The sequence below is a fragment of the Suillus subaureus genome (genome assembly GCF_016647635.1).
Source record: "Suillus subaureus strain MN1 chromosome Unknown BJ212scaffold_9, whole genome shotgun sequence".
NCBI classification, from domain to species: domain Eukaryota; kingdom Fungi; phylum Basidiomycota; class Agaricomycetes; order Boletales; family Suillaceae; genus Suillus; species Suillus subaureus.
The window spans coordinates 829,262-857,129 of NW_024538565.1; the positions used below are offsets into that span (position 1 = coordinate 829,262).

Genomic DNA, 27,868 nt, shown 5'->3' on the forward strand with positions numbered 1-27,868 from the left:
CTCCCAAGAACGGCTATCTTCATGTATACCTGATATTGGAGTCTGGACAGTACCCCAAGACTTTGTATTGTATCTCATACTGTCTCATGTAAGTCACCCACCCCCGCACATGTGATCTCGAGATCTTCATAATACCACCGTTAATGTAGTAACCAGTCACAGCTCGTAGATATTGACCTGCATCTTGACGTGTACTGTGCTACAATATTGTAACGACGCTGGCACTAGCCCCTGACTCGCTTATTCCTGGCATGTTTCGTATCAATCGAACTACACACTAGTGTACTGCAAATGACTTCAGAGGTGCACGAGCTGCTCGGTGTTTTCCCACTTACAGCCTTGCTGACTAAGGGGATGGGTTTGTTTTCCCTGGACTGGCAACAGTGCTCACAGTCGTACATCCATTCTGCCATGATACTGAGTCGGCGTGCGAGTTTGCCCGTCGAAAGGAGTGAACCTTCAAGGCGAGGTAGAATGAAGAAAATTAATCTTCCTTTTACCATCCCTGGAAGATTCAATTATTCACCCATGGGCAGTTCCTCGGAGGTCCTTTCACTTCGTCCTGGACAAAGTTGTTACTCAACAGAATCCAAATCTGTTTCTCTTGGACTGCGCGGATTCGAAACCTGCCGACGACAAGGTTTCTTTCTATCGGAACACACCTTGACATTGACTCATGGATGGTCTCCTCAGAGGTCCATCTAACTGGTCTTAGCCAAGTGGTTCAGAATCGAATTCTGTTTCTCTTGGAGTTGGTTTGAAACCTGCTGACAACATTTTTGCGGTCCAAGATCTTCGGAGGCCCGTCTTAACTTAGTAGGCCCAGTCACTGCGCCGACTTGGAAACTCCTTTTTATGTGATAGTCTGTCCATGAAGAGGAATTCACCTTTACGCCTCCGAGGGTCGTCTCAGAAACAGTAAAATATGTCCCCGAGGTGCGTACGTGCCAACATATATTCTCGACAGACTGACCAAACCTGTCGGGATTCACCACCAAATGAAAAATGTTAATGGGGCCAGAGGCCGGAAGAATGCATGCAAGCTGGGGGTGGAACGAATCTGTCAGTCAGGAAAATGACATAACCTCCCTACCTTTAGCTTTCAAGTCATCGTCGGACCTCGGTCGCATGTAATTTGCGTGCGTTCCTGTTTCATGTCGATGCCGAGGCAGAACTAAAAAATCAGTCGCGTAGGGTCACATCCGCGACAGACTCGGAGCCCGCTACCATGACCATCGTAGTCACCACTGCGTACGACAGCTGCGGTACAGGGCGAGCATAGATTCCTTCAAGAACTTGATTATCATACCGCGCCTTGTTCTGCTGAACTTTATTACCTGCACCTCATTCCGCCGATTGTGGTACCATCCCCAGCGGACCTGTTCACATGGTAAGTAGTTCTGCAACAAGCCCAGACATGAGAATATGCAGTTGCCGTAAGGGCCGTGGTACCCGCGCACGAGCTCGCACCATAATTTCAGATTGTTGTGAGGGGCGCCAAACCGTTCGTACACAATAATTCGGGCGCTCCGACGCTCTCCCTCCGCGGGGGGTTCTGTGTTTGGCCGCGTGTTGATTGGGCGGCGCTCCGATAGAATGGTTTCTCCGGTGCCGGTGCTGACGTGCCTGTCATGGACTGGGAGCAGATTGGTAGGCGGGTTATTTTGAAGACAAGGACGTCGGAAGCTAATACCCTCGCGTTCCTGGCCCAAAATATGCCACTTGGCTTGAAGCCAAGGGAGTCATCAGTATATGACCCGAGCCCGACGTCGCTGTGCGTCAGATCATGTTCTTCCTGATGGACTTGTGGTTTGAAGACGCAAGTGGCTTTCACCCGCGCATCTTTGTCTTCGGGAAATACACAGGATGCCTCACTACCGCAGCTTTTGTTAGTTGCTCGGTGCTGATGTTATACATACCATTACCTTTCCTGAGAAAATGGATGCATAGGCAAGTACATCAACCCGGTCCTTCTTAGTGCAATTGATAAATTAGTGTCTGGGAGCGAGCGCATCATGAAGTAGCTTCCGCGCCATAGAATTCACACTCCTCTCTGATGAAGGAAGAATTGCTACCTGTATGTTTTGAGAATTGCATGTTTCATTTTGAGCGATACCCATTTTAAGTTATTCTTCACGACGTCGGCGTCTCTTTAGATTCCATGATGGCGCTAAGTATACCGCGAAGACAGGAACACATCCGGGCTCTGCAAGGAAAGGCTCTTTTCTTTCTTCAAGGTCTGACTACGGGAGGCTAAAGTGGCCAAGGCGTGATGGACAATCGCGGCTCATGCAGATACACCTCAGCGATGACGCATCAATGTCTCGGGTTGTACAGTTTCCTTTATAGATTCTGCAGTTTCCCTGGAGATAGTCATGCGTGGTTTTGCGTTGGATGACAATCTCCGCATGGCACAACATCTCAGTCAACTCTTGGTAATCTGCTATCTTCATCCAAATTACAGGACATCTTTCGAATGCTTGATTGTCTTACCAACCCGGACATCTTCATGGCACTTACCAAATACCAGATTCGAAATATCTGACGTTGAAGACGTCATTATACGCAGATAAGTCGACATTTCATCACTGGGAAGCGCAACTTAACTGCGACGTTACGTAACGCTCAACACACTGTAATGGTGCGGTTTGTGCGGATCACGAGTCAAATCATTCATTATCATGTGTTGCAGAACGGACCCCTCATCGGAATTATCGCACGTCACACGTTCATGACCGGCCACCGACGGGTTCCGTGAACTCTTGCTCTGAACTGGTCTTTTGGTTAAGTGCATTTCCATTCCTCGCATGCTTCAAGCTTTATTCAAAGAGCACATACCGTACACTCTTCAAATTTACAGAAATTTTAATCCGTTCGAGGCCGATGCGCAAAGTTCAAGTTTCTTATTCGTGACATTGTGTCTACAATGGGTACCTTCAGACACGCGAACCCACATTAGCGCCCATCGATGTCATGTAGATGATTGGGGAACAAACTTACCTCTTCTTCCCTGTTACCCTACAAATAAGGGTCCCATAAGCATAGGCGGCTGTCTCAAATCAATGAAGACCCAGACTATTAATTTTATCTAGTTGAGAAGTCGTCATTGGACTTGGGTGGGTGGCCTGATGTTCAAGAAATATGCAAATGAATGTGGCCCGAGTTATGGTCGATTTCGCTAGTTTATCCCTGAGAAAATATCATCAAGCCATCATATTCGGTCATTGTTTGAGTCGTAAAGTTCACCATTTATACCGCGAAGCTTGCATATTTTAAATTCCACCAATAGAGGTGAATTGATGAAAGGCACAGAATTGTAATACGGCCTCAAGGACAAACCTTCCATGTGAGACGAATTCTGTATGGGCTCATAGATTGTCTTCAAGCATTCGACAAAAAGTCATATAGTTGCGATAAAAGTTAACCGCCGAGTTTGAGGACCGAGTAGATGCGTTACTGAGCCTTATATTGATGAGACCCTAATCATAACGCCTCAAAAGATCACGAACTCACGTCATGATGAGACATTGATATGCTAGAATGAAATTCAGGGTTGGTGAAATCCCCGATCATGAACTTCAAGACTGGAAGTTCATGGGCGAATCACTTGTCGGGGAACCATCCCGAGTGTGTCAAGCAATATGATACTCCGAAGATGATCCATGGCGGGTCCCTTGATTGGCACCACGAGTGCGGATGGCCCTTGACGTCGGTATGATTTCATCGACCTTGATTGTGCACCCGATTCCATAACCTTCGGAACTTCTGCGCCCACAGGCGGAATGCGAATCTGATAGGAAAGAAGCTTGACCCAGCACTGACAGAATATTTTCAGCAGTATGCTCGTTGCTTTGTGAGCGTGGGTAAGAAGACCACACAGAAAAGGAAAGCGCAAACCTCTCTCTGATGACTCCACAGAGGAGCAGGGCATCGAGGGTGTTGACGGGTTACTCCAACTGTGGGATATCATAGCTAGAGAAGTGATTTACGCATGACAGAAGCTTCCAGTTGACAAGCCAAGTGGAGCAGCCCCATATTTGAATTCAGTAGTGCGGCTGCAAGACAGGGAAAGTCGGTACGGAACTGATTTGGTGCAAAAATATGTGTGCCAGGAAGCCTATTCCCCGCAAATCTACACCATAGGCGAGGCTTGAGAAATGTCCACAGAGCTGGGTTAGTTACCGAAGGCATTGCAAGAAAGTCCGCGATGGTTTAGCGTTGTCCTGACTTGCGGTTCAAAGTAATCCCGAACTCCCATATCTGCTGTGGGGCCCTTTTCGAAACGTGAAAATTCGAAACCTCGCCTCTGCACCGTGTGGAGCTTCGAAGGTACAGTTCCGGGAAATCGACAGACGCGATATGGAAATTTTGCTGTCCGCTGGTTGAAAATGCGAGACTTTTTACCGAACAACACGAGTCTAGGTTGCAAGCGAGATTATAGGCCAGATACATAGAGACACGTAGAACCCTTTGAAATCGAGGAGAAATGGTATAACCTTTCGAGTCTGCTTATCTCGGCAGATAAGTATGTTGAGTTAAAAATGTTTCTTCTTGCTCCGTTTACTAGTGCCGGGATTGTGGCGGAGAGGCGCCGTATGCATAATGATTGGGCGTTAAGAGAGACCCATCATTCGAAACTGGCAGAGAACATCACGGTGTCAGTGAACTTGATGGGTCTTTCCGTGGAAGGTTGATAGATCTAGAGGAACAACAACTAAAGTTGTTATCTATCAGATTTTCATGTCATTCCGAACCGCACTGACTTACACCGCACACTGTAGTTGTGAATGGCGTTGTTCAGCCTGGCAATAATCAGCGTTGCTGCTTAGAACGTTCCTCAGACATGCTACTCACCTTCCGGTCACCTTGGTATAACAGACCACCAGAATGCGATGTTAGATAGCCGGTGACGTGTCCATGGTCAAATTCATTGACTATGACCATTAAGGAAGGATTTCAAATCACCAGGATGTTGTCCTCTCTATGCAAGCGAGAATTGCTGTTCAACACTTCAGCTTATCTCTAGATATAATTACATTTTTGGTAAAGAAGTCTGGATGCATGACTCACTGGGAATGGTTTCTGAATGAACGTTTGAACATCTAGCGGTAATTTCATGATGTCCAAGATTGGTGGCCCCAACTTGTGAAACGCCAGGAATCGGCATACAGTGCCGCATCTGCGATGACTCCATGATGAATCAGGTCTTGCGCAGGTAAGAGGTCCTGATCCACGGAAGAAAGCCAATCATTCTCTGTGAAGATAGAAGATTCCTGAATGATAGAATACTCGGTGGAAACCACGGTCTACTGATGGTGTTGCGTAAAGGACCTGAGTTGGACGGAATTGTGGCCGATAACGGTGGAAACAGAAACGGCTTATCTTTCGCACGTGTGTTCTGGATCCCGTAAGGTTCAACGATATTGAGCTTACTCAAGTAGGGCCAGATTTTCAAATTTAATTTTCAACATATATAATCCCGTATCACCATGACAGAGAACCACCCTTCTCTCCTCTGTTATCAGCCTGCTACCAGGTGGTTCGGGTTCCGCTTACGCTCATTAACGTTCGTAGAGTCCACTAGGACTTGTGTTCTGAATCGTTATCCATTGTGACATAGTCAGTTTTGAACATTTGACTCAAATATGTGATCGGACTCACCTGTCGAATGGAACTTGCATCTAGTCTCGCCTAGAATCGGTCACCGACAGCCATTCTGTTGTGTCCACGCCAGTTTCACCTATATTTACACCTAGATCACTGCTGCCAGTGACGTCAATTTCCGTGGGGGCAAACTTTGACTTCGTTTTCTTCTGGCCCTCATGTCTCAGTCTATCTAGTGGTTATCGAACAGCATATTTTATTCAAATAAAGGCAAGCTTTCATGTTGATATCACTTCATCATAGTCTAACTCTTCGAGACAGGCTCTTGATAATCGCATTAGAACATCAATAACCTTTGTTGCTGGGTTTCTTCTATCACTCATTATATGGCTCGCAAGATGTCTCAGCCACGGATTTTATTTCCTAGTACCGACCCACAAATTCTGCAGAACGGCAGTGATGCAGGGCGTCTTTCACCTCAGACCCTCCAACAGGTGTCATTTTTAGGTCACGGTCCGTGGTCTGAGTCCGACACGACAGATTTCCTCGATGCAAGCGATCTTGACCACGGCAAGAGCCTTGTCGATCCAACCATGGATCAGTCATCCATACGCTTCCCTTCCACTGATATTTATCAGTACGACTCGTCCAGTTCCACCTCTTCCACCTCTTCCGCACCTTCTGACGATTCACACATCGTTATACCGCGCTCTCGGCGAGTCCGTGGGCAAAATTCCAACTCATCATCTCCCACACTATTGTCTGTCAAGGCCAGGCACCATTCAAGTCCTCGTGCACACCAACCGGACAAAAAGAGTGTTCAACTGCCGGAGCTCAGTGATGCATCTGATGTTGACACGGTGCGGTTGACGCAGGCACCATTTGACAATGCTGGGAGTGTAACGCCCACCCCGTTTAGGGCACAGGCCCGTCAATTTTCTTCGGAAATGCGCTCCAGCTCGCTTCCCCATTTTAACTCAAACGTCAAGTCTCAGCCCGGTAATCCGAACCTATCCCCCCAGACGCGATCCATTCGAAATAAGTCTGGCCAGCTTATCAAACCATCGCTCAAGCACGCGAAGCTTCCCAGCCTGTCGATTCCCACTGGCACGGGTGGTGGGGTCGTGCAAAGTGAACCCACAACGCCTACCCTTTCGAAGGCAGTACACTTCGACGTCAAGCTCGAGCATGTCAAATTGTTTCTCTCCAAGCAAAAGCCTGTTGCAGTGTCGCGAGATCGTGACCCAGCCACCGATACCAGCGGTACTGAGAGTGATTTCCCCTCATTCGTCCGTGGGCCACCGGACAACTCTACTGAGAAACAGATCGAGCTTCAGATTCGTAATATGCCATCCATCCCGCCAAAAGATGCGGACGTAATCATGCAAGGGTTCACTTTATCCCAAAGCGATAAGTCCATCACCGGACGAGTCCGAGTGCGCAATATTGCGTACGAAAAATGGGTTGCTGCCCGGTTCACCTTGGATTTGTGGCAGACGACGAGCGAAGTTACCGCCCATTATGTGGAATCTGTGGACGATGGCATGTTTGACATCTTCATATTCACGATAAGGTTGCATGACATGTGGTCGCGTATCGAGGAAAAGACGATGTTTATTGCCTTGCGGTATACTACCGCAGGTAGGCAGTTCTGGGACAACAACAACGGTGCCAACTACATGCTTAAATTCGTCGGGAAGCTTGTGACGCGGAAGGCACCCGCTACCGCAGGGTTTCTCATAGGGGGTTCAGGTCCCGAAGTCAGGTCGGCAAGAGTGGATAGGGATCCTTCTCAGGCATCTCGTTCGCCGCGCTCTTCCGTGGCATTGACACCAGAAACGCCTCTGTCAGCGAGGTATAATTTAGGTTCTGCACTTAACGTAGCTCAAGATGGGGGCCCTCCTCCCCTATCTTCCCCAGTTGTACGGACCCCCACGTACCCTACAGAGCTCTCCAGTGCTTGGTCGAAGCATACTCCTTATCGCGTCGATAAGATACCGCCACGCCATACTCGATCCGTTACTATAGGGTCATCTAGGGATCTGGAGAAACACGAGCAGGTGCAGATTGCGCAGTCAGATTCTCTAAACCTAGATACTCCCTTTTCAACACCCCAGTCACGTGCAGCACGCGAACGCAACCATCGTCGTGGCTATTTCGATAGATCAATGGGTGGCACACCGCGTAAAACCCTTCCAGGTCCTGCTCTTCTGAGTCCGTTTGAGGAACGGACCCCTACTCGCAGCAGTGATCCCGTGCAAGGACAGCCATCCCTCTTCAGCAGGTTTACTGCTCAAAATATGGCTCGGATGAATAGCGCGAACTCCACTGCTTCTGCGTCTGACTCGAGTTCCCTAACTACTCCGCTTACGTCTTCGGGGCCCAGCACACCCACTTCTTCCGACGACAAGTCCTCTCTTAATGATAGCTATAGCCAATTTCTTAACCGGCAAGTTCTAGTCCTGGATTAGTCGACACTTAAGACTGACGCCCTATTACAGATTCTGCTTCTTCACTGGCCCTGGCTCACTGACTAATCATTCCTCTGATTTAATCACCCGTTCGCAATCTGCATCCGATGTAGAAGCGTTGTTACGCTCTTCTCCTCACGATTTCTCTTCTCCCTTGCGCGAACCTGCTTTCAATGGTCCTCGTTCTTGTAGCTTGAATAGTATCTCTACTTGTCAGAGTAGTTCGACTACTCCACGCGGAAATCCAATGCTCGATTGCCCCATTCCAGTGGTCCATTGTGAGTGTCTGCTCTGAGACGTCGGCTAGCATCGCACTCACTCCTCTACAGAACTTATAATTTACCTATAGACTAACGGTACTGGGTTTCACACTACAGTTCATGGCTTGCCATTCACGACCCGACATATGATGAAACGGACTTGAGTTATCTTATGGCAGTCATGACAACTTGTACATTATGGCACTTCTTCACATTTCCTTGCACACGGCTTCCTCACATCGTACAAGCATTTTCCTTGTTTATCTTTTCAGCTATCTCATGCTATCGTTATGAACCTTCTAGAATGCATTTCTGGCGTTGTAGTGCCTCTGACATATATTGATTGACAACGTAATCACCGTACTATAGAACGCCTCGGGACAGCTCTTATTTCTCAATACAAGTATCTTCGAGCTCTCAGTTTGTGGTGACAAGATTTAAGAGCATAGCACGATCGATATAGATAATTCCACCATGCCTGTGAGATCAGTACCGCCCTCTACGAGGACCGTTGGGATGATACCCCCTACCGCGACCTGTCCACCCACCCCTGCGGTTACCCCATTCCTCACCCCTCGAGTCGGCCGTCCACATCTCTTCCTGTCCGGGAAGCGGACCACTTTGTTTCGGAGCGACGGCCGAAGGACCTGCGCCACCTCCAAAATTGTCCGCCTGTACCAAACCCAGGAATAAAGTCATCCGAACTTGTCGGATCGTCGCCCGAAAACGGCGCGCGTTGGGTATAACCATTATCTCCCAAGCCAACCGCTGTGTCCTCGTCCTTGCCCCACCACTTGTTCGTGCCACCATAGCTGAACCCAGGGACCATCGCGTCGTCCTCATCGTCCTGCCCGCTCATGTCTATAATTTCGGGGGGCTTCTCGCCACCGCCGGAGAAACACTGATGTCGCGTCTCCAGGGCGCTCGCGCGACCAGAAACGCGTGGTGTGATCGTTTGATGCGGTCACGAAGAGATGTCCCATGGGGTGGAACGCCATCGACCAGATGTTGGAATCGTGTGCTTGCGATAGCGTGGCGCGGGGCTGTGTGACAGGTTGCAAGGTCGTGGGTTCTGGGCCGCCGAGGTCCCAGTGGAGCACGGCGCCCTCGGAGCCGCCAGATACAAGTATTGGGTGCACGGGGTGCCATGTCACGGCTATAGTTTGTCAGTATCCGGCGGAGTGAAAGTAGGCAAGGCTTACAGCAGACTTCCTTCTTGTGGCCTCTGAGGACGCGGAATTCCTTCATGGCGCGGATGTCAAAGACGCGGACCGTTTGATCACGGGAGGCGCTTGCTACAAGGTTGCCGTTTGGAGACCATGCCAAGCCTTGTATTGTATTTTTGTGCTGATGCCTAAGTCACTCGTTAGTGATGGCAATAAAATGCTTTGGTGTACTTACAGTGTTGAAAGAACTGCTCCAGTTCGCGGGTCCCAGAATTTTATTTGGTTATCCTTGCTTCCAGATACTAGAAGACCTTTGCTAGGATGCCACTCAACGCACTTGACATCCCACCCATGTCCTAGCGATAAAATCAACGGACCAAACCACTAAATGATGAACAAAACTTTATACCTGTAAGAACACTTTCTTCCCGACTCTCTTCGAACGACCATATTCGGATAGTTGAATCATCGCTTGCCGTTGCAAAGCGGCGATCATCTGGGCTGAAGCTCAAGCCTCGAATAGCCTCACGGTGACCGGCCCACGCGGTTAAATTATTCATATTCGGTTGGAAATACTTGATTATTCCGTTCTGGTCTGCAGAAGCTAGGAATGAGCCAGAGTGTGTGAACTGAAAGGCGCGGACGGCGGAATCGTGGGCTTGGAGAATAGTCTCGAAATTAAATGTGAGACCGTTCCAGAGGGTAAATTCTCCACTTGTTGAGCCCTGTCAGTACTCGCCTTCCTTCCGGAGTCCACTAAAATAGTGTTTGAGAGGTTTGAAAGAAATGTTAATGGTGGTACGGACTGTGACGACATTGACTGGACAGCGAATCTTGTTAGTTGAGGTGTGAATAAATTTGGTGCACAAGGATGTCGAAGAATTTCCGGGATATGCAATTGGTGGGAGTAGCTATAAACAACGAAGATTTCTTCAGCAGCTACGCGCCACGAAAAGAAAAACTCGCACGTCAATAATGAAGGGAGGAGCGGGTCGCATAGAGGGAACATATGTCGAATTAGGCCGGTGTTTGCGTAGCTAAACTCGATTAGACGTATAATTGTGTATTGATCAAGTTGCTACATACAAGATTCCACCTGCCCATACCCGCATTAAAATCAACAGTCCGCCGAGGTCTTGTCTTCTTTACGGCTTTCCCGTCTTGCAACTGTCTGGCAGCAGCCATCTCTTGCTCAAGAACTCTGGCATCATCCATAGGAGGTGGCTGAGGATCAGAAAGATATCGTTTGGGTGTCCATTCTAGATGAGGATGTAAAGGTGGACGTGGAATTGAGCTCGAAGGTAAGAGCATTGGTATGGATGTATCCGCGCTCAGCATTGGCAGCGCCATTAAATCCTGGTGCAACTTTTCGTGTTTCGAACAAATGGGAGGCCTAGGCTAGTAGCACGATCAGTAGCTGAAGTTATGAATCGTATACTTGACTTCGCATCAATGAAATGAAACGCGCTTATTTACATCTGTTTGTTACGCATGACGACGGTTCCGTTATTGACTCCGCCCCTGCCATGAGATTATCATAGTGAAGTTGCGCACTGACCACAGGCACTGCAAAGCAGAGTCAGAAATGCCAGCAAAAAAATCTGCCAGTTGGTTTAAGGAGAGAGGATGTGTTGGTGTATTTTCTCCCTCTCTCTTTCCTCCTAACCACCATCATCTCGGCGATCTTCGAGCTCAAATCTCAAATTCTGACCTACAAACACTACAATCAATCAAATGGCTCGTACCAAGGTATGTAGATACTGTTCCACTCTATCGTATATAATTTTGTGAGAGGAGAGGGGACATGCTCATCGTCCCGAGTGAGCGGTGCACGAGAAGGAGATGTTGTCAAGTGCCGGGTGCTGTGGCGCAAGACCTGTGTTTGGTGATTTTCTTTCGCAAAGAAGGCACCACGGAGGTTTGAAACCACGCATTCTTGTTCCAGCCGCATCTTCCATCCTCCGGAAGACCCTCTCATGCCCCGATGGAACTTCCAATGTCGTAACATATGTTTCTGACGACTTTCCTTTTTTGGTAACTTCAGCAAACCGCCCGTAAGTCGACAGGAGGCAAGGCTCCTCGCAAGCAACTCGCTACCAAGCAGACCAGGAAGAGTATTGCGGTTAGTATTTACTATTATATATACTATGGGCTCTCATTAACGTCGTCATCGTAGGCCGCCGCCACTGGAGGTGTGAAGAAGCCTCATCGCTTCAGACCTGGCACAGTCGCCCTCCGTGAAATCAGGAGGTACCAGAAGTCCACCGAGCTGCTCATCCGCAAGCTCCCCTTCCAGAGGCTCGTGCGCGAGATCGCCCAGGACTTCAAGGTATGACCATATTTCGCTTGCATGTGATACAAATGCTGACATTGCTAACCACTTATAGACTGACCTCCGCTTCCAGTCATCCGCTGTTCTTGCCCTGCAAGAGGCTAGCGAGGGTAAGTCGATGCATCTTCGGACTATCACTCTAGTTCATGCATGTTTGCTTATGCAGCTTATCTGGTATCTCTCTTTGAGGACACCAATCTGGCTGCCATTCACGCTAAGAGGGTCACCATGTAAGCTTCATCCTCTAAGTCACTAATAGTTTAGTTGCTCACACATTTTCGCAGTCAGCCCAAGGATCTCGCTCTCGCTCGTCGTCTCCGGGGCGAACGTTCCTAATCTACCAACCACTCGACTAAATGTTAATTTCGATTCATACGCGTTTCGTAGAATTTATTTGAAGTGCCTGCATTCATCCCTCTTGCCTCGTTTAAATATGCTTTTATTAAGCTTAGGATCTACATGTACTATATGGCTCGTTCCTTATGAACGTATGTCGGGACTCGAACCTAGCTCTTAGTATCCTTACGAAACAAATGTCAAATCATGCCTTGCGACATTACTGCACTTTACCAGGTTTTCGTGATTGTCTGGGTGAGTTTGAAAGAGCAACTAGTCAAGCCTAAGCCTGCGAGGGTGACGTTTGAGCGGTGTATCCGCGACTGTGTGCCTGCGTATTGCGAGCAAGCCTCAAGGTAAAGTGGTGAAGAGCACTACGCTACCGGACAAAGCCCGAAAGACACTGAGTGGCTGACTAAGCTACGGTGTTACCCGGCCGCTACTCCGCTCCTCGCCTAGGGGTCCCCCACTCCAATGTTAGAAAAGGGAGAGCAGCCACAGACCACGCAGTATAGCAGGAACTATCTTCATTCATTCATCTATCTATGGTATATAGAGGAGAGATCACGTTGCGAGCATGATGTTGCTGTCATGGTGGAAGCTTCGTGGAAGTCCGACAGACGACTCCTTAGGCTGCCGCAACGTATGTACATCATAATATAACGCGTTTGGCCGCGCACGGCAAAGCCCGCTACCGATTTTTTTTTTTGGACAAGCAAGTCTATTATATAGTCATTGACACTGTAAAACAATCCTTTGCGTTTTGCTAGCTAGAATTCGGTCCAGTTGTGACTGGTTATCTATTGCTTTACATAAGCCATCTTGTCGTTTATTTGTTCGTGGTTGTGGTTTGTTGTCTGGATGACGCGTTCTGTTTAATGTTGGCCCGTTCCTTTCCTTCATCACATTGTAGTACCAACCGTCGAAAGTAGGAACGCGAACCGGCCCAAGCGTAGACTCCACAGCCACACCATAATAATCGGCAACAGTCCACGGCACATTGTAATCATGCAAAAATGACAACGACACGGGTCGAATCACGAACCGCATCATCACCACTACTCCGGTAGCGGGAATCACATGAAATGCAAACGGACGGTTGCCGAGTAGGACCGACCGTCAGGTCGTAGGTGGTACGACGTTCAAGTAAGGAGTCGATGGTAGTATGGTGTAAGCACGCTGGCTTACCTGAGTTCCCATAATCAGTACATATACTGTCGCTGATGCTGAAAGCTAAGCTTTCAGTATTTCACCTTTTGGTGTAACGGTTATGCGGGCGGCAGTCTGACCATGTTACACATTGTTATGGTTTATCATGAATCGTCGTCACGTTGATGCAGTGCGCCTAGGAGTTTTGCCAGGTTTTGCCGATGCGCCAAGTGCCAGTTGTGCCGGCACTTGGTCAAAATTCGGCCAAAAGCAGTTTTGCCCTCGACACTACTAAGGACTGAAATATTGCCGTGTTCGTTCTTTACGTTCTTCGCTGCTTTACAGCTTCATTATCAACGTCTACTTTGATTTAATCGAACTCTGGCATCGATTGATCCACGTTTCTAGTCGATTTCATGCGAGAATGCTTACTCCGGTTAGTTAACAAAGGCAGGAACTAACACCATCCCGTCGCGATCTTTAATCTTCTGGCCTTCCATAAAAGCACTTCATTATGGGTATATCTAGCACGAGATAATCATCGTATGCCGATCAAGTTCGCGCCCTCCCACATCGATACATTTTCTGGAAACATGACCGTAGTCTCAAATGACCCCTCTTGGTGGCCAGCTATCGATTCGGCTCTCTTTCTCAGCTATCTTATAGGTTCGTGTAGAACTAGTCTGATCATGGCGGTAATGTCTCGGTCTAACCTTGACTGCGGTTTCGCAGTTGCTGCCTCTGCTGGGGTGATGTACGATTGGGGTGAGCAAGATAGATTTCGGGGGCGGCTGATAATCTCATAGTCTCTTCAGTACTCACATTCGGACAGGAGGTGGGTTTATGCCATTAACAAAGCAGCCATCTCGCTAAGAACAGTTTTGAAGGTTGAACTGGTCTGGGTAAGCCGAGGCTCGCGTCAGAACGGGATAGTCATTAATTCGCGACAGAGGCAACGCTGGTCCCTCATGACATTTTTGTATTTGAGTGTATGTAGTTCGTGGTATATGTGCGACCGAACGCTGTGCTGACTAGAAGATATCCTAGGTGCGCTATCTTGGATTACTATCTGCTATGTATGTCTGGAAGGCTACTGAGCAAATGGTGTTGTGCTAATCAGCCATTCTTGCAATCAGCGTCGGCATACTATGTATATCTCCTCACACACTATTTTTTCCTCTTCTGACTGGCGATATACAGTATATGTTCCGACAATTTCGGGGACAGATGCAGTGAGCATTTTCCACCAATGCCAGCCATTTTCGTCTAATTAATCTATTCCAATGCAGGGGTGAGTAAGATTCTCTACTAGCTTGTTGGTTCGAGACAATGACTGCCACAGCTGTGAGTTTGTTTCGAGCGTGATCCTCTGAGGCTGATGACCAACTGGATTTATCAGGCCTAATTATGCATGCTGCACTAGATTGGATGAGTGTGGTCGGGCATGTAATGCTAGGTGGTGAGCGATTTGTCTCCAAGACTTCAGCTATATCCACTCGACTGAAACGTCACACAAGTCGTCGTGATCGCTCGCTTACATGCCATGTATCAGCGATCTAGAAATGTGCTGGCATTTCTCGTTGTCATCTTCTTGGCTATGAATATCTATAACGGAGTAATGGCCACACTCGCAATGAGGCTTGTTTCAGGGGGTGAGTTAAATGATGGATCACGGACTTAAATGCATCAGGCTCATTCACGAATACTAGAGGTGTTCATTCTCTCCGGAACCTATCATTGTAACTTTAACTACAAGGGAGATAGCACACTTGTGTGTACCATCATTTGGACACTCAACGCTGTGTGGCAGGTTCTCGCACTGTGTCTCGCAGTTCGGATTACTGTAAAACACTTCCGTGAACTGCACCGATATTCGGCAGGAGGGCTTATTGGGGATTGTTTCACGGTGTTAATGAAAACTCATTTAATTTACTTTGCAACGTAAGCTCATAATGTGAATGTAGTCCCTTTTTTCGCTGACCTTTCGCACGCGCTAGCTTTTTTGCTATTTCTTGTTTTGAGCTCAGCCGTTTGTTTTCAATCATTTCCGCGGTACGCAGACCCCTCTCTCACCTTTGCTTGCATCCACGGTTCATAATTTCTATAGGACACATCTTCCCTGGAATTTCGGATGTATCTTTGTGTTTGTCAAATTTCCTTGCTCGTGCACAGGTTTGTGCTAGGACCACGCCTGATCCTTAGCATTCGGGCACATAACGCTAAGCTCGTGGGCGACTGGCATTCAGCAACTGGCATGTCGTCAATTGCTTTCGGGCATATTTCAATCAGCAGTGTGTAGCAAGGAAAATGTTCGGTCTGATTAACAGTCATCGGTACTCCGCAGGGAGCGGCAGAATATGTTTTCTTGTTTCAGTTTCGTTGTGGTACTGTATGTGTTCGAAAGTAGATTTGAAAGATAAATAGGTCAAACAAATCGTTAATTAATATCTTATTGCATTGGTACGCTAATGTAACATGGTCAGACTGCCGCCCGCATAACCGTTACACCAAAAGGTGAAATACTGAAAGCTTAGCTTTCAGCATCAGCGACAGTATATGTACTGATTATGGAAACTCAAGTAAGCCAGCGTGCTTACAGCTAACCACCCACGAACGAGCAACACCCTGAAGACATTTCATGGCCCGTCTACGAGCTCCCAATGTGAAGCGCGGCGTTTCAGCCTCACAGGCCACATACATCGACTGAAGGTCAACCGAGAGTCACCAGTCCAATTCGACAATGTGACTTACTCAGCGGCTCGAAGAACTCGCTTACTTCAACGTTTTTTCATTGTTGACAGCAACTTTAATTAGTTGGAAGAATAACATAACGTTGACATAGGAGGGATCCTTCTGCCGAGTCACTCATATTGCGAATTTGACAAGAGACGCGACGAGCCTTGGTTGACCTCCAATCGATGTATATGAGGCCTGAAATGCCATACTTCACGTTGATAGTACTGAGGGGCAAAGTGTCTACTAAAGACTCGGATGTCCTGTTATGGGGACGCAAGGTTAGTACACCATGCATATAGAATCCACCTGGAGCATCGTCTGCGGGACGATCTGGATGTTACGCAAAATTTTCTGATGACTCCCACCTTCATACATCCTGCCATATTAAGGTCCAGGATGACTTTTTAACCCCGAATATCTATGCATAGCCGCCCCTCCCCACAATGCAGAGATATCTAAAGAACCGTACTTTAGTATACACACCGGTCAAAGCACACAAAACGCACAAAATAATCGCCGATTGCGGTCCGTCACCTTCAACAATGAGTATAGCTTGCATCTTAGTTGTTGTTGCACTATGATCACCTTGCACTTCGACATATCAACGCTCTCGAACCTTATCACTGCTCTTCCTGAAACCGATTCACTACAAATCACCCCCTGATTCCACTGGTTATGCGTTCTAATATGTGGGGCCCCTCGTTTGAGAGGGGGGCTGAAGGTGTACAATACCTGAACAAGTCAGTTAACTTATCATCCTACTACGCTCCACATAGCATCCTTTACCGTCCGGGGGTCGGGCAACCCAAGAGATAACGATTGCACGACTGGACAGACAGGAATATCTGCCCAGTACTTTAGCCTTGGCGATAAGACCTAAGTCAGCTTGGATCAGCAGATCATGACTCGGTCGCCCGTCGGGGAGGATCTTCGATTCATTAAAACTCACGTGTTAGGTTGCAAGTCCCTATATCAGTTCTGTCATATACATTATCTCGTCTTTCTTCACAACAAGTCGAACTTCTGTACACCGTGAATTTTCACCTGGTCAGCGTTTGAGCCATGTCAAAACAAATCCGTCTCGGCATTCTCACGCCTTCTTCAAATACCGCGTTGGAACCTCTCACTTTCCAGACCGTTTCCTCCATTCCGAATGTCTCCGTTCATTTTTCCCGTTTCCCAGTCACGGCGATCAGTCTCTCAACCAGAGGTCTCGCCCAGTTCGACCACTCAGTCATCATGCAAGCCGCTGAACTACTTGCCCATGCCGAAGTTGATATGATAGGCTGGAGCGGAACAGCAGCAGGATGGATGGGATTCGAGAGTGACGAAAAACTCTGCGAAGCCATTACCAAAGCCACGGGTATCCCCGCCACTACCTCCGTATTGGCTTTGAACAAGGCTTTGGATATTTTTAAGGTCAAGAAGCTTGGACTGGTCACGCCTTATCTAGATGACGTCCAGGAGAGAATTGTGAAGAACTACAACGCCATTGGGATGAAGATCACCTCGAAGATGGAACGCCACCTGCGCATTGAGAAGAACGCTGACTTTGCCCTGATTGGAGAGGTTGTATTGGAGAGGTTGGTAGGGCAAGTGGTTGAGGGGGGAGCGGAGGCTGTTTCGACGTTCTGCACGAATCTGTTAGCGGCGCATAAGGTTGAGCTTTGGGAGGCAAAGTATGGCGTTCCAGTGTTGGATACTGTCACTACCGTCACTTGGGATATGTTAAGGCAGTGTGGGGTAGATACGAAAGCGATTAAAGGGTGGGGGAGAATATTCCAGGAGGCATGATTAAATTGATAAACATGACAATAATTGTTCTGATGCATTGAAGATGATCTACGAAAAATGTGCGATATATAGTCGCAACGGAATCGACTTGAAATGATGATCACACGAATTGTAAAATCGGTTTGAAGGCGGAACCTGCACGTTGAAATTCCCACGACTCTTCTACTTTCAAAAATTCTTGAAGCTGTCGACTTCCGCTTCACAATTCTAATATACATGCTCTTATCAAAATTTCACCGGTTCACTGACTGGCAAGGGCCGAACTGTGTTCGCAACATGAATTATGATTCGCCAGGCAGAGGTCAGACTGATATAACCTGCCCCTAGGCATGTTGCCGACGCGAAGTTCCTTCGGACTCACTTCCGGAGTTCTGTCTCTCTTAAGTGGAGACCGTTATTCTTCACCAACTGAACTATCAATATATCACATGCACCACTGATGCGCTGGATGGGCCAACCCACCTTTCAATGAAACACCCACTTCCAAGTTCGAAGACCTTATGTAACGAACCTACACGTTGGTCCACCCCTAAGATAGCACAATCGACTGGAGATATCTGTGGGCATTCTGCCTCTGAGTCATGCTCAAGAATCTGAGTCTCACCAAAGAGCCAAGATGGCCACTTGTCGGAGCGCTATCGTACACAACCACCTTTTTCATTGTTCTACTGTCTTCATTTGGACCTATGGCTGGACTTGTTGGTACGGTGACTCTTGTTAAGCCACCATTCTTCCACACTTCCACATGTACTTAGACCTCCACGCTCCTACTTTCCACACCATGCCTGGGCCTTACCATTTCGTATATAAGCCACCATGTTGTTTCTCAAGTTTATTCACAACTTCACCCATCATCTCTTACTGCTTCGACGTATTGAAACACTAAACCCTTCTTCAACTTTGATGATCATAGAAAACATGCAGGTATGTTCTTCCTCTCCTGACCTTACCTGAATTCCCCCTCACGCATGTCTAGTCCAACCTTCCATCCAAAAGCCCCCGTCGCTCTTTCGTGCGCTCAGTCCTTCAGGTAAGTTATTTGTTTCTAACCTGTACATATTGTGGTAACTCACAACTCCCCTCTAGCGCATCACAAAGAAAAAGGACACCGAAAAACAATATCCGGCCTTCCTGGATGTGAGTCTTCTCCCGGTTCTGGCTCACTATATATATATTTAACACGATGGTCTGTCAGGCGTCTGCAATACCTGACATGTGCCCTGAACATCCCGACTTCTTCATAGGCATGCATGATAGAAATGATGATTCCATTTCTGCCGACAAGTGAACTAGAGAGCTGACGAGTTGTCATTAAACCCTTTTTCTAATGGCTTCATTTATTTAAACGTGGTACGAGGCTTATGGGTTAAATATCATAACACATTGTACTGAACAATTTCTCTTGTAGTGCCTCGTATCACTACTTTATTCTGTATTCGTTGGTGGGGATTATGCCCTCAATGTTGTGCTGAACCAGAGAAGCCCGAAACTGTGATCAAGTCCGATTTAATGTCCATCGTCGATCGTCACGTCATCAAGTGTTAAAAATTAAATAAACAATGAGATTGAGAAAGTTGAGGCCTACTCATAATGTACTGATAAGCTCGATCAGTTACCATGCATAGACTCAAGTACTCAGTGCTATCGGTCTGAAGAGCACGAACAATGTGCCGACTCGCTGTGTCAGTAGTACATTAAGAAGTGGAGAGAAAACATAGGACCTCGCAGAGCCCGGTCCGTCCACCAGGGGAAACGGGTCGCCCGGCCCGTTAGACCCGTTGCCCCTGGTGGACGGACTGCAAAGGGAGACCTAAGTACTTGTAATTTTATGTAGCAAGCCGACAGCCTTGCAATCCGATATCATATGCCTATTTATGCCATCGTTTGCAAGTCGATGGGAGCACGGACAATGGAAAACGGAACCTTTTAAACGTCACTAGTACATGGCTGTTCGTAGATTTACCAGCTTGCAGATCACCACGTCATCTATTACAGAATATAGCGGAATCCTTTTTCTTTAACTCCCTTATCCTGCTCTTCTTTCCCCAGCTTCGTGTTCAATGTCTTCAGATGCTGCCGGAAAATCCAGCTCATTATAATTGTAGTACAGCTAGCGGCGAGGCAAATAGCATACGAGTACCGATAGGTAGGGCCCCAAATGGATGGCCAGGCGTACCTGCAATCAGCCTTGTTAATGAATTCTTACCATCATACGATTGATGAAACTACTCACGACCCTGCAATACTGCCGAGTTGCTGAAGCGAATTGATGAGCGAAAAACACACTGCACGCTTTGACGGCGGTCGAGGAAATGAGGTGCTGATCCATGCGACCAACAACATAATTCCTGCATAGGCCTGCGCAATGAGGAACCTAATGACGGCTAACATCAGTGATACGTCCGAAATTAAATCGTGTACTTACAATGACAAGTATCGGGCAGCAGTGTTCATGGTACACATTGAAATAATGAACCCAATGATAGCAACAATGTTTGATGCGCCCATGTGGTAGAACCGTTCCTGTGTTCTATCAGAGTGCCTGAAAAGTTGTTCATATCAGTTTCTAGATCACCTTAGATAGAGGCTTACCTGGTCCATACGAATGCGATAATGGCAGCAAAGACGAAGGGGGGCGCAACAAGGAGCAGCGTCACCGTTGGGTTGTACCCAAGTGTCGCAGTAAGAGTGGGGAAATAGACAGTGAAGGACAGTGCTACCGCTTGAACAGCACATATCAACGAGAACCACCACACTTTCCAGTCGATGACAGCGAGGTAAAAACCGTGACCGCGACCCCCATGCTCAGTCTCTGACTGGTCTCCGACACCAGCATCCTCCTCCATACGCTTCAACGCAAGCCGACGCTCGTCATCAGAAAGCCACTTCGTGTTTGTCGGAAAGTCCGGCAAAATAAAGACAGCAATTATCGCAACAGAGATAGTTAGAGCTCCTTCAATGTAGAAAAGCCACCTTAGCAATGAGATTCAGACCGAATCCCTCATTAAATTAGTTCAACTGAATTACCTCCATGCGGCTTGTCCGAGGTCGTTGTTCATGTTCACAAGAACACCTGATGCAATGAGAGCTCCGAAGGCATTGCTAATAATGTTCCCACTGTAAAGGTGCTGTCGATAAATATATTTGTTCGCCAGCATAGTGGCATCCTTACCAATAGAGGATGGCTAATCTGACACCTATTTCTGTTCTCTTGTACCTGCACATTGGATTTCAGGGCGCCCGCCGATAGTATACTCGATATCCCACAAACCACTTTGAAATCAAGAATACGGCCCCAGGAAAAAATGCTGCTTCCACGAAGCCGAGAAAGAACCGCGTAAGGAGCACTCCGACAAAGCTATTATGAGTACTATGGTCAGTAGTCAGTCAGACATCAATGATCGGTCATACTTTGTAGTAATCCCAGTCAAAGCCGATACGACTCCCCAAATAACCATACAAGCAGGCAGATAAAGCGACGGCTTCCCAATGTAATTGAGAAACATGTTAGAGGGGGTCTGCATGATAATATATCCGACAAGGAGAATAGACAAGAGCGTCGCATACTGTTGACCCTCGAGATGAAGGTCGGTGGTGAGCTCTGAGCGCACCGTACTTTGTGCTTTGTGAACGGTGCGTCAGCGATGTATGACAAAGACGTACCTGACATTAATCCTATCAATCTGGTATCAGAGTGAGATAGAGACAAGACAACTTGACACGAAGTCGCTCACATAATTGAGGATGTAGATCAGAACCAGGATTGACATATGCAGGTCGAGTTTCCATAAAAGTTTGCGCTCCAGCTTATTGCGCGCCTCTAGACCACCGAATTCTATGTCGAGATCGAGTTCTTCGTAGTCTACATGCTCCTTTGAGGGCAGGATCGATGCAGCGTCTGAATGGCCAATTGACATGGAGGTAGTGGTGAATGTGAGAATGCCCCAGATAGATCTGTATTCTTCATATACACAAACCAATTTCATATCGATAGAATGCGCTTCGAGATTGTCCTTTGCGCCGCAGTAGGCGGTAACAAAAAAACGCTAGTCGTCCCTTTGGGTGCAACGTGCCAACGGTGAACCTCTATGTTGGAAAAGCGTCAACCACTAACTAGTAACAACCATGTTCGAGCTTGAAGGTGTCTGGACAGACCTGTCTCGATTGTAGTATACATTTTTTTCGGCGGAGATAGGGTGTCCGAACCCGCGGTGTTTGTGGAGCTATAACTGCGTACCGAAACCCGCACGTTCAGCGTAACCATCCGAGATATCGCAGTATTGCAGTGCCATATGACGTTGATGGGGGGGAGGGAGGAGTCACATGCTGCGGTCGAGATTAGGGTAACGTGTTGGACTCGGTGTAGTGCAAACTGAAAGCAAGTCTACCTCAGCTTAGCTAAGGTCCTTGGCCTCTGAGCGCAGGGTACGGCCAGACGAAGTACTAAGTCCTTGCTCACACCGTAATGAGTTCTGTGTAGTTGGATTAGTGACTTCCTATGAGTTGTGTAGAAAGAAATTTCAAACCCAGTCACCAGCGGCGATCAACCAAGTATGATCTTTCTATCTATGCTTGGTTACTTATCCCAACTTGTATTCGCATGTCAAATTGACCTCCAGCAAATCATCGTACGATCTAAATGGATCGTATCACTCCTAGGCCTGGCGCGCCGGTTCCCGACTCCGCCAGGCCTTTCCACTTTCCATTTTCCTGTCCCGCCACCATCTTTTCTACTAGTGTAAGTAGAAGCTTCAAATGCATTAAGAGAGAAAACGTACGTGTATAGAAATGTTACGGTGGACCCACTCAACAACGCATGTACATACAAAGTCATCTCATCAGCATGGGTGGCGCGTCTAAAACGGGCGGCAGGAACGGCGGACTGTTGGGGTACGCCTCACAACAGGGCATTCGTGCACCCAGAGATGCGATAGGGACACTGGAGGTCCCTTAGACTAGAAAATATTGTCCTACATAGAGTGTATCTCTGCAAAGGACAGAAATTGGAATTAAAAAAGAGGGATAGGGAGAACACACCCGAAATGTGGTGGTCAATCACTGCAACTGAGTTGCTGTCAAAGGAAATACAACCTGCGAATAAATTAATCACGTATTGCATGAACTACAAACGTGGCTATGTTCGATAACAGCTCGTCACAGTCAAGAACGAAGGCTTTCGGGAGAAGTAAAGCATAATAGATGGTATTCAGGGTAATGAACAGCATCATAGTATATGGGTAGTCTGAGAGCACATGCGCAACTGAATGTGATGGACAGTACTTTCGACACGATCATACACTGTTGGACGGTGAGGGAGGGGGAACAGAAATATAGGACACATGACTTACGAAGAAGCAGGAGAAAAGACGACAATGAAATAAAAGACCATAGTATTGTCAATAGACGTGCTGCTTATACAGATTCAACGGTATGATTCAGACAGAAGCATCTCCTACTACCGTGGGAATCGGGAATCAGGCCTCAGGACCACATCCTGTAGCAATTACGTAACATGTTTTTTTTTTACTAGCACTCTTCATCTTACCTCCAAATATTATCCTCACCCCTCACCCCCCGTATGGAGCTTCGAATATCAACGCCGTAAGACTTGTAACATATGTTTCTGACTAGTTTGCTGTTTTTATAACTGTTAAGTCTGCATGCCGCAGCCATCATGATGCTCCTTGCGAACGTATGTCGGGACTTGAAACCTATGAAGTAGTTGCTTGATATATTACCAGCGTAGAGAATCATTACTTTTCTGAGAAAGTTGATTTATTGTTGCAGCATGTAAAAGAGTAAAGTAAGCTCCGTTCCAAGCCGTTGGCTGTTGGACAGCGAAAATAGGGCAACAATATATGAAGAATAAATGGGCCAAAAAGATCACGGCTACAATATCAAACACTATGAAGGGAAAACCCCACAAAACAAGAACAAGAAATCCGCGTAATGTGTCTTGTTCATGCAAAAAAAATCAATCATACTCCTCCTCATCCTCCTCAGTAGTAGTATCTGTGGTGTCAAGCCCTTCATTAGAATTAGATTGAGACCCCATTGACCTTGGACGAGAATTTGGGCGAGAACGAGAACGGTTTTCAGCATGCCGCGCGATCCGTTGCTGCTCACTAGCTTCCTCTGGAGTAAGCGGATAGCTCGGGACGCATTTAAGCTCGAAAGTGCAAGGCAAGACGTCTCCACAAGCCTCTTTAATGAATTCATCATTACGAACAAGGCCTCCCCACCTCGAATTACTACAGAGCCAATCAAGGCGTCTCAGCTGCTCGCCCAGGTGGCCGCCGGGGACGTTGCTGTCCGTTGAGCGGTTATATTGATACGCTTGCCAAATCTCCCGTCGACGACGGGTTGAAACGCCCTCGTACTCCTTTTTTGCGACGTCCCCTTGAAAATATGCAGAAAGGGTTTCGATCACTTCGCCACAAGTCACACCAATGTTTCGGCGTCTGGCTTTGACAGAGATCATCCACGGGAATGAACGTGAGATGATGCGGATGTATGACAGGCGCGGGAACGTGGCGGGTGCCTCGCGCCCTTTGATCCACGAACGCTTTGGCCCGGTTGTGCGATAACAAGTACTCGTTGGGAAAATCATGTTCCAGCGGAGGTAGTCTTCATGCGAGTCTGTGGGTGGAGATAGGAGGGGATTGACACTAATCGTTGCAGATACCGCCCTTACAAGAAAAGGTTCAAGAACGGGCCCGTCTAATAAAATGATACCGAATCAGAAAACATCCATCTCAGCCCGAATATGGGGTGCCTACAATGTGGCCCTTCTGCAAAAGGGTCGATACGGTCCGCACTGCTCGTCCACCGGAAGTTCGCACGAGCAGTGTCAGGCGGCTGTGGTGGTGCAGGGGGCGGTGCAGTTGGGTGCACCCATGGTGTGTGACCAGCATACATGTTCGATGGTGGCATGCCAGGCGGCCCACCAGGTAGAGGCATCCCCCACGGTCCTGCAGGAGTAGGAAATGCCCCTGGCATAGGATATCCCGCGGGCGTGTACGCCCCTAGTTGGGGACCCCAGCCGGGAGGACCTGGCGGTAGCGGTTGCTGGAACGTGTACCCTGTCCCTGGCGCTGCCCAAGGCGTGCCCGGAGGAGGTTGGGTAGGCACATAAGGTGAAGGGTTGCCGTTGGGATATCCAGTATAATCAGCCGAGAATCCATTACCAGGTGGCGCTCCATACATGTTTGGAAGATTAGCAGGAGGGGGGAAGTAGGAGCTTTGAGGCATGGCGGGAGTGGAATGTGCGCTGGGTATGGGAGGAATAAATGGCGTGGTATTGTACGGTGTCGGAGGGTAATATGGGTACTGCCCTGGCGTGCGGGGCTGTTGAGCCCACGCAGGCGGGTTGTGGTTCTGAGGTGCTGGAGGAATGACGGGCGGCGCGAGACTTTCGGGAGAGGGAAGGGGAGGTATGAAGGGAGTATTAGCTGTCTCAGGCGAGTCATAAAGCATTTCGGGCTGGTCTTCTAGATATAAATGTGATTGTTGGGTGTGTCACGCCGTCACTGACCGAAACTAATAAATGCATCAATTCAGGATTAAAACATCAAGGTATAGAATTCGCCTCACAGGAAATGCAAGGAAACCCAGGTTACACTTATTAATACACAAGTAACTCGGGACGTGTGGCACAGACCCAACTTGAGGTCGTTGAAGGATAGATTTGAAGAGATTGTGCCGATATCTACGGTCTGAGTACCCAAGAAGGCCTGAGAAGGGAGCATCACGTCAACTATATCTTGAGATAATTGCCAGTACCTCTTTACCTGCGGATAAAGTTAGAGAACGCGCTCAATGTATATGATGATTCTAAATGGTGAAATCGACTGCAGTGGTTCAATTTCAGGAACTGAGTAATTTTCCTGCACTGATTCAATCCCACAGCCTTTCGAAGTATAGACAGCCGGCACAGCTGCTGCTATAGAGTTCAAAAAATCCAAGCAAACTGGCAAAATGTTCTTTGGGAAAAAGAGGCAGTGGGAGATGAGAAAGGATTTAGATAGGCCGAGTGGTACCCTTCGCGAGTCAGTAATCAGTGGCTGTGCCCTGCTTTCACATTGCAGTGATTGCACTTTGTCACATCCTCTTGTACCTCCGGGGCGAATATGATGGCATCATGATGCAGCTCGAGCGCCTTCAGGTGCAGTCAAGCGTTATTGGAGGTTTGCGCGCGCCCAACGGCTTCCTTAGGCCTTTGATGTGAAAAACTTCCATCAGGTCAATTGTTATCCTGAGGCATGATCTCGACCTTGGAGCTTGGACAATTAAATCGCAACCTAGTCACCACCGCGTATCACAGGGTATGTAATATGTGTAGCGTGAGGCAATGACAGCTGGTGTGACAGATCAACATGACACGGGGTTCCTTGGTTTTCATTTCCATTAGTCAACCTAGGAATTACTTCTTAAATTGGATAGCAAACGAGTTTTTGGGCCCAAGCTCCTGATTTGAACAGTCGGCGCTGCAAACGGAGTATGTTGTGTCAATGCGACGGACCCTACTCCTGGACCTATGACGCACTTGCTTCCAAGAGAAACCGGAAGTGTTTAAAGTGTATATTCGCAATGCATATTCCGACATCATGGCGTATCTAGACCTGTAGTTCTCCCCTAGCTAGATATTAGAAGCAATTCAGAAGGGATAAGACAGTCGTCCTATCCGACAATAAAGGTGATTCTACAAAATTTCAGCGGTACCAAGATTAATTAAGTTTTTTTCAAAGATGCTGGCTAACTCAGCCCTGTTGTACCATTCGGGGCCTCCTGCCGTTTCTGGGCTCCAAGTTCAATACTGGGGACCCTAAACTCGCTATGGTTCGGGCTTGGCATGTGCAATGTCGGTAGCCATTGGGGTGATTCCTGGTCCTTCGTGAACCAGTTTCTATTCCTAGTCACGGTTCCCATACTGAAATAAGTGTAAATCCGATCACGACGATGATCTCGGAAGTAAAACTCCAGCTTGATCATCAGATCAATAAGTTAATTTCGTTCAGAGTAGCGCTAACGAAAATCGCCTGATCATACGTTCACGGCTCAATGATGCGTAGTGCAGGGGTAAGGCCTTCCTTAGATACGACAAGGGTTGGCATAGAGTATGCGACATATGATACATCATGGGGTACGGTGGGAAACGTGACGGTCCGAGGCCATCACGAGGTGAGGTTTAGTACAAAGATGTTGGGAGCCTTGAAGCCAAGACGCTGAATCGAGTAGCTGTCCTTCTTTGACAGGCCGTCAAAGTAGTACTTGTCTCGAAGCCAATCTACAGAGATTGCGTAAGATATTGCAAGATAGCAAAGCTATACAGATAACTCACCAACCCGCTTGTACCGATTGGGTGCAGGGGTGTTGTAATACATGTTCCAAGCTGCACCAGAGGCATTATTATGCGTAGCGGCCCTCTTGACCTGTTCCTGCAATCTTGGAGGGAGAACGTTAAATTCTGCGTCGGTTACATAATTCTCTGTGTACCTGAATCGGTAAGGTTAGACTCGGACACTACGGTGGCTGGACAGGTACTCACTCCTTCCAAATCGTGCTGCAGACGTCGCCCATAGTAACGCCACGCTCATTGTGCACTACCGTGCACCATGGGCTGGACTCGGTAATGATGATGAGGTCTTGAACGCGAGGAAGCGTTGCAGGCTCGTCTTTGGCAGAAAATGGGATATCACGATCCCGGTCATTGGGATTGAAGCCACCAGTAGAGCCTTGTGTTTACGAAACATTAGCTTCATCAGATATTTATTCTGAGGTGACATACCAGTAACGAGATTGAACATGAGGTGGAAGCCATGGTTTGCGCCAGCCATGATAGGGTGTAGCTGCAGCTCGGTATTGAGCAGATAAAGATCAGTCTGAGAGAGAACTGGACCGTCTATTTGGGCGCATTGATCTGTATGCGGCACACAAAGCTGAACAACCGCACTTACAGCCTACTCCTGCAGACCACTTGCTCACGGTTGAATCACCCATTGATGTGAGAGTCGTGTGATA

General features: G+C 47.8%; 8 protein-coding genes across 8 annotated transcripts; 4 read left to right on the forward strand and 4 right to left on the reverse strand.

Annotated features, from left to right (window-relative positions):
* The first annotated feature begins 6,031 nt into the window (after positions 1-6,031).
* BJ212DRAFT_1064136 (putative phosphatase regulatory subunit-domain-containing protein) lies at positions 6,032-8,608 on the forward strand. Its single transcript, XM_041328974.1, has 4 exons — positions 6,032-6,464; positions 6,524-8,053; positions 8,106-8,353; positions 8,405-8,608. Coding segments are annotated over exons 1-4 (2,091 nt in total). The 5' UTR covers positions 6,032-6,153; the 3' UTR covers positions 8,407-8,608.
* Positions 8,609-8,821: 213 nt separating this feature from the next.
* Positions 8,822-10,812, reverse strand: BJ212DRAFT_1446103 (WD40-repeat-containing domain protein; the record flags this gene model as incomplete). Its single annotated transcript, XM_041338188.1, has 9 exons — positions 8,822-8,982; positions 9,014-9,189; positions 9,236-9,491; positions 9,538-9,689; positions 9,737-9,857; positions 9,911-10,226; positions 10,308-10,412; positions 10,470-10,538; positions 10,588-10,812. 9 exons carry the CDS (start codon positions 10,810-10,812, stop codon positions 8,822-8,824), a joined length of 1,581 nt encoding a protein of 526 aa, XP_041195282.1.
* Positions 10,813-11,542: 730 nt separating this feature from the next.
* BJ212DRAFT_1267125 (histone H3) lies at positions 11,543-12,169 on the forward strand (the record flags this gene model as incomplete). The annotated part of the gene is made up of 5 exons (XM_041330634.1): positions 11,543-11,623; positions 11,678-11,830; positions 11,889-11,943; positions 12,000-12,063; positions 12,118-12,169. Coding segments are annotated over 5 exons (405 nt in total), but the record flags the coding sequence as incomplete, so codon positions are not given.
* Positions 12,170-16,665: 4,496 nt separating this feature from the next.
* Positions 16,666-17,976, forward strand: BJ212DRAFT_1342814 (putative Asp/Glu racemase). Its single transcript, XM_041335201.1, has 2 exons — positions 16,666-16,783; positions 16,838-17,976. The coding sequence occupies exon 2, from the start codon at positions 17,117-17,119 to the stop codon at positions 17,846-17,848; it is 732 nt and encodes a 243-aa protein (XP_041195284.1). The 5' UTR covers positions 16,666-16,783; positions 16,838-17,116; the 3' UTR covers positions 17,849-17,976.
* A 662-nt stretch (positions 17,977-18,638) lies between these two features.
* BJ212DRAFT_1342820 (uncharacterized protein) lies at positions 18,639-19,384 on the forward strand. Its single transcript, XM_041335202.1, has 4 exons — positions 18,639-18,772; positions 18,825-18,878; positions 18,935-18,985; positions 19,044-19,384. The coding sequence occupies exons 1-4, from the start codon at positions 18,665-18,667 to the stop codon at positions 19,134-19,136; spliced, it is 306 nt and encodes a 101-aa protein (XP_041195285.1). The 5' UTR covers positions 18,639-18,664; the 3' UTR covers positions 19,137-19,384.
* A 382-nt stretch (positions 19,385-19,766) lies between these two features.
* On the reverse strand, positions 19,767-21,765 carry BJ212DRAFT_1567871 (major facilitator superfamily domain-containing protein; the record flags this gene model as incomplete). Its single annotated transcript, XM_041341993.1, has 9 exons — positions 19,767-20,024; positions 20,082-20,222; positions 20,274-20,390; positions 20,441-20,821; positions 20,876-20,965; positions 21,021-21,065; positions 21,120-21,206; positions 21,260-21,447; positions 21,583-21,765. 9 exons carry the CDS (start codon positions 21,763-21,765, stop codon positions 19,838-19,840), a joined length of 1,419 nt encoding a protein of 472 aa, XP_041195286.1. The 3' UTR covers positions 19,767-19,837.
* A 2,057-nt stretch (positions 21,766-23,822) lies between these two features.
* BJ212DRAFT_1267352 (uncharacterized protein) lies at positions 23,823-24,766 on the reverse strand (the record flags this gene model as incomplete). Its single annotated transcript, XM_041330654.1, has 2 exons — positions 23,823-24,568; positions 24,628-24,766. The coding sequence occupies 2 exons, from the start codon at positions 24,764-24,766 to the stop codon at positions 23,823-23,825; spliced, it is 885 nt and encodes a 294-aa protein (XP_041195287.1).
* Positions 24,767-26,602: 1,836 nt separating this feature from the next.
* On the reverse strand, positions 26,603-27,847 carry BJ212DRAFT_1298177 (uncharacterized protein; the record flags this gene model as incomplete). The annotated part of the gene is made up of 6 exons (XM_041332665.1): positions 26,603-26,830; positions 27,043-27,134; positions 27,189-27,343; positions 27,396-27,582; positions 27,636-27,767; positions 27,805-27,847. The coding sequence occupies 6 exons, from the start codon at positions 27,845-27,847 to the stop codon at positions 26,603-26,605; spliced, it is 837 nt and encodes a 278-aa protein (XP_041195288.1).
* Positions 27,848-27,868: the final 21 nt, after the last annotated feature.

What these genes read in the sequence shown, in the direction of transcription:
- BJ212DRAFT_1064136 (XM_041328974.1), top strand. Translation starts at nt 6,154, where the DNA reads ATGCAAGCGATCTTGACCACGGCAAGAGCCTTGTCGATCCAACCATGG. An exon ending in ATGCATCTGATGTTGACACG is followed by an intron (nt 6,465 to 6,523) that starts GTGCGGTTGACG and finishes CACCCCGTTTAG; the next exon opens with GGCACAGGCCCGTCAATTTT. An exon ending in TATAGCCAATTTCTTAACCG is followed by an intron (nt 8,054 to 8,105) that starts GCAAGTTCTAGT and finishes GCCCTATTACAG; the next exon opens with ATTCTGCTTCTTCACTGGCC.
- BJ212DRAFT_1342814 (XM_041335201.1), top strand. Translation starts at nt 17,117, where the DNA reads ATGTCAAAACAAATCCGTCTCGGCATTCTCACGCCTTCTTCAAATACC.
- BJ212DRAFT_1342820 (XM_041335202.1), top strand. Translation starts at nt 18,665, where the DNA reads ATGTTGTTTCTCAAGTTTATTCACAACTTCACCCATCATCTCTTACTG. An exon ending in TGATCATAGAAAACATGCAG is followed by an intron (nt 18,773 to 18,824) that starts GTATGTTCTTCC and finishes ACGCATGTCTAG; the next exon opens with TCCAACCTTCCATCCAAAAG. An exon ending in TCGTGCGCTCAGTCCTTCAG is followed by an intron (nt 18,879 to 18,934) that starts GTAAGTTATTTG and finishes ACTCCCCTCTAG; the next exon opens with CGCATCACAAAGAAAAAGGA.